Below are 5,005 nucleotides of genomic sequence, written 5' to 3'. Positions count from 1 at the left end.
GCGACTAAATTTCCTGCGCTTGCATATATATATATTTGTACTAATTAGTCCCTTAGGGACGCAAAATAACGAAAAGCTCTACATACAAGTGAAAACACGGATGCGAAACAAACAAAGTTGTAGAAGAATGTCACGCAGTAAATAACAGTCCGCAACACCACGATTAACCGAGTCAAAGGCTTTCTGGAAGTCTATAGCTACTAACATTCCGTTGATGTTGTACCTTTCTGTATAATCTAGGATGTCATCTATAGTTCTAACGGCATCGAGGATCGTTCTTCCTTTAACATAAGCATTTTGATTGAAATGTATTATTTTAGGCAAAACCTTCTGCAGTCTTGTGGCAATTGCCTTAGAGCCAATCTTGGTATCAACGTTAATCAACGTAATTGGTCTCCAGTTACTTATGTGTCGTTTGTCTTTCCCTTTCTTCTCTATTAACTTAATGATTGCCTGCTTTTGAGTACTTGAGAGTTCACCATAGTCATATGAGCAATTAAGACAATCAACCAGTAGGTTTCCCAAGGAGTTCCAAAACGTTTTATAAAAATCAACAGTAAGACCATCATTACCAGGCGACTTGTTATTTTCGAACGACTGAAGGCAATCAAAACATTCCTTAACTGATAATTTCCCTTCGCAAATATTCTTCATTTCGGAGGTAAGTTTAGGGATTTCTGGTCTCAACAAAAACGGGTGACTCTCGTCTACTTCTTCGTCGTTTCCGGCGTATAGATCCGAGTAAGATTTAAGCATTTCCATCGAAATTTTCTTTGGATTTGTGGTAAGCAAGCCATCACTGGTAAACACCTTTCGAATACAGCTTTTGGTTCCTCTGTCCACACGTTTTCCCGCGCTTGACGCCAGTTACATGTATTTGGTTCGAATTCTGATTGGCTCATTGCGCTGTTTGCGTCTGTTGTGATTGGTTAGAGTAATAGACCATTTCCGAGTTGCTTTGAACCTCATTATGAAAGCGAGGCTAAGTGCTAAGTGCGAGGGTAAGTTTAATGAAAATTAGTTTTCATTCATACATGTATGAAAACAAAACTAATTTTCATATGAAAAGTTTTGGCAAAAAGGGTACATCGCATAGTCAACAAATTAACCTAAATTTTCATTTATTTCATTATTACACATCATTCTATACTATTATCTAGGATAATTCCTCGCGAAGCGAGGGCCGAAGGCCCGAGCGTAGCGAGGTTAATAAATTTGTCGGGCCGAAGGCCCGCCGAAGGCCGCGCTCGGGAGCTAAGCCGTGAAAATTCGAGCCGAACATATATTTATATATATGTATGTATGTATGTATGTTTATATATTTCCGTGAAGGTGTCCGCATATTGCCTAGCAACGGTGCAAAACAAAGTATGAATGACGTCAGGTTGTCTGGCGTCGTCTGCAGCAAAATTTGCATACATCGGGAAAGTTTGCGTGTCGGATAAAATTTAATCAATATTCCCTGGATACAGATCAATCTCTCCAGAATCTTTTCCCTTTCTTCCAGAAATCTTTTTTGTGAAAGATTGCATTGAAGAAATTACACGTTTTGTGGCCGCGGTAAAATAATTTTCCGTGGGAAATAAATTCATCTTACACGACAGCATTGCACGCCCGTTGTACATTTCATCTCGTCAGAAATAGATTTTTAACCGCAAACCGCAAACTAGCCTGTGGAACTACGAAAAGACCATGCTCATCAAAATAGTTGCTATGTTCACAAAACCTTTTAATCTCCTCATTCGATGCTACAATACGAGTAAAGAGGGCTTTCCACCCAGCCCCAGCTTCGCGAGGTTTTGCGAGTCACGTATTTCTAGTATATCTTTAATACATTTTATGTTTCCCTTTAAATACCAGACAATACATAACTGAATGATGCCACAGGCACTTTCACTTTCTGTTGGCTGAAAACGAAAGCAATTTGATGACTCATTTCATAGGGAAACCCCCAAACAACTTCCTGCTTTTCTGAGAATGTCACGCTCTGGTAATTCTTTACTGTGATATCAAAAAATTTGCATAACATAGGCTATAAATTCCATTTTATCCATAATCGTTGCAGAGACGGACAGAGTTAGTAATAGAGATCATTAACAGGAGTGATGCTTAAGTGCATAGATAGGTAAAAGCGCATCAGCAATAAGTCGTGCAGAGGACGTTTTGGCCATAACAACTCCAGTAGTCTTGTGGAATAAGGAAGTTAAGCTGTGTAGTGTGAAGACTATAAACAGTTGTATAAAAGGGACTCGAGGCTAACTTCTTGTTCAGTATACAGTCACTTTACTTCGAGAACTTCACAGACTTAAAGATGGCTACTTTATCTTCTATCGTATCAGTGCTTCTAGCTACAGTCACTTTGTTTTCAATTGTCGCAATTTCTGATTCTACGCCAGTAACACAACGGCTTCGTTTGATGAGCGGTTATTCCGAGGAAGAAGTCAAAGGGTGCTATGAGTATAATAAGACTCTGGGAGTTTGCTTTGATGTGAAGAGAGGCTCAATGAAGATATAGAAAACCACAGGGAAAGTTATCGTGTATTATGAAGAACTTGGTCCAGGGATGTTCTTCTATCAACTTTTGGAGCAGGCTTTTGTAGGGTGAGCTAAGTTAATATAGTAGACAGTGCTAACTCGAAAAAATCCCATTTCCCCTGGATTTGACCCCATATTTCAGTCATTTATTATCGGCTACCTCGAACTCCCTGCTAATAATTTTACTTTCCTTTGCCACAAGTTCAGTTGACTCAGATAAACAGTCGATCTCTATTTCAGAAACGTCGCTCGCTTAGATCTCTGCCTTTGTTTTGTCCTTAATATGTTTTTAAAACGTTGGCTAAAATCCCAAACTAAACGATCGTTATCCCAAGGCTTTTATTAAAGAAGCTAAGGGGGGGGGGGGGGGGGGGCAAACCATGTAACTTTTGGTGGGGGTGTGCGATTTGGTTCTCAAAACCCTGACCCTATTTCATACCATGCAATCTAGTAATCAGTTTCCCATTTTCAGACCTGGTTTCTAGAATCCACAACCGTTTTCAGACTTCCAGATCAAAATAGTTCAAATCTATACCCTATCAGTCAGACCAAGGCAGCTCAAACTATAGTGCTCACATAGAGGAGTACCTCCCCCACCCCCACTCCCCGAAAAGATGATAAAAACCACGGAGTTTTTTCTAATTTTTAGCAAAGCGTACTTGAACTTCAGCACCAATTCCGCTAGCTAACTCGAACTATTTTTTGTCCCGTTCCACAGAAACACCCCTACCATGTTTTACGTCCCTGGCGAAGTTCCGAAAGAGCCAGAAGTGCTGAGAGCCTTTCTAAAGTTCATCAAGTACAAAAATAGCACAGAACAACGCGAAGCTCTGAAAACACACTTCCTAGAAGCCATGAGTGAGCTGCATAACATTCCAGAGGTTCAACTGCTGGGGCTTGTGTCAGCAGCGTTGGGAGAAAATTCCACACGCCTAGAGATTGTTAAGCCATTTTACGTTTTGTGCTTCTTTCTGTTAAAGCAGTTAAATGTAGAGATTCCCTCCGAGCTTAGAGCTGAGCTTCACATGGAAGACAAGACCACTGACCAGTATGACCGAGAAAAGCGTTGCATGTCGCTGAAGAGCGATCCATATTCGAATACATGTGAAGGAATGTGCGGTCCGAGGTGTTGGTGTTGGTCAATTATTTGTGGAAACTGCTGTTGGAATCGTGGCTGTTACCAGCATGATCGGTGTTGTGAGTATGACTGGTTTAGTACGTATTGTCTCTTACCAGTCGGCTTTTCCTGCTCACGGTACAAAGGTTACCCACGATGCCTCACTAGTCCTTGGCCGTGGAAGTAAGCAGGTAGCGCAAATGAAAAATTTACTGAGAACTGACGCCTGGAGTCGGTTAGTTGGCGGTTGCGGGTGGAGGGTTTGATTGGTGAGCAACTTCCCCAATATTCTCTTATTGTATTTTTTCTGGTACTGTATCAGCAGAAACGTTTGTCACTAGTTAATTCAAAGTTCTCGTCAACTCAAATTCGTTCACGAGCTTTAAGGTCTTGTACAGGGAACAACTTTTAACCACGATTTTTAACGCAACATAGCACATGGACGCCTTTTTGAATTTTTTTTTTTTTTTTTGCGGCAGCTTCCTGCAAGTATTTTCGGATGAATAAAAACTTGTAATGTTTTACCGCAAATAAGCCGCGTTGTCCGCGCGCTATCAGTTACTTGATAACTAGTTTTAACGCAACAATGCTGCTTTAACGACGGAAAGTTGTTCCATGTAACATCACCTTCACCCAGTACCTTTGTATTTGTTTAGAGGTTGTTATGTGACATCTCTTCTCTCCGCGTAGTAACTTAAAAGGCTGGTTTCATTGATGTGGACAGATAAAAACCGCCTAAAACGGCAGTTTATTCATTTATCGATACAGTTTTGATAAAATTAGCCACTTATGTAATTATAAGACGCAGCATTTGGTAGAACACTTAAAAAAGAGTGATATGTAAAACCATGCAAGTTAACCACGTTAAATAGCTAATTTTATATTTTAATTTTTTCGTACCAGGTATCTCGATTTTTAAATGATCGAGGCTCAGTATGCTGTGATTTAATCATAATTCGTGCAAGCTATTTTAGACAGAAAAGCGTAGACTACTTGCATTTTCGTTCTGGATCCCGGAGGACCGGGAGAGCTTAAAGAGCGACGTGAACCACACGAAATTGGAGTGAGCAAGGAAAATTTAAAGAAAAAACGAGAAGAGCCCAGCTCCCCCTCGGTTCGTCATGCAAGTGCTCTTCTCGTTCTTTCCCTGGCTCGAGTCATAACTCACCTGTCCAACTATTTAGAAGCGGACCAATCGCAGTCTGAGAGAAGTAGAGTAAATTTAATTTTAAAAAGAGGTTGTTCAGTGAAAGTGGATCGAAGAAAAGGTCACTGAACTCAAACATTATTAGACACGGGAGAATGAGTGTGGTCTCCTTATTTTACCTTAACTTTAATCACAAAACCTGACAG

The 5,005-nt window shown here is 40.4% G+C and overlaps 1 protein-coding gene across 1 annotated transcript; it reads left to right on the top strand.

The window, feature by feature from the left end:
* Nucleotides 1–1,996: 1,996 nt before the first annotated feature.
* On the top strand, nucleotides 1,997–4,469 carry LOC146473227 (uncharacterized). The gene is made up of 2 exons (XM_085118477.1): nucleotides 1,997–2,601; nucleotides 3,254–4,469. Exons 1-2 carry the CDS (start codon nucleotides 2,564–2,566, stop codon nucleotides 3,837–3,839), a joined length of 624 nt encoding a protein of 207 aa, XP_084974603.1. The 5' UTR covers nucleotides 1,997–2,563; the 3' UTR covers nucleotides 3,840–4,469.
* The last annotated feature ends 536 nt before the right edge of the window (nucleotides 4,470–5,005 follow it).

This window comes from Pavona decussata, unplaced genomic scaffold, assembly GCF_977016875.1.
Source record: "Pavona decussata unplaced genomic scaffold, jaPavDecu1.1 SCAFFOLD_94, whole genome shotgun sequence".
Taxonomy (NCBI): Eukaryota; Metazoa; Cnidaria; class Anthozoa; order Scleractinia; family Agariciidae; genus Pavona; species Pavona decussata.
The sequence above is the reverse complement of the archived record's forward strand: the minus strand, read 5'-3'. Positions and strand labels throughout refer to the sequence as shown.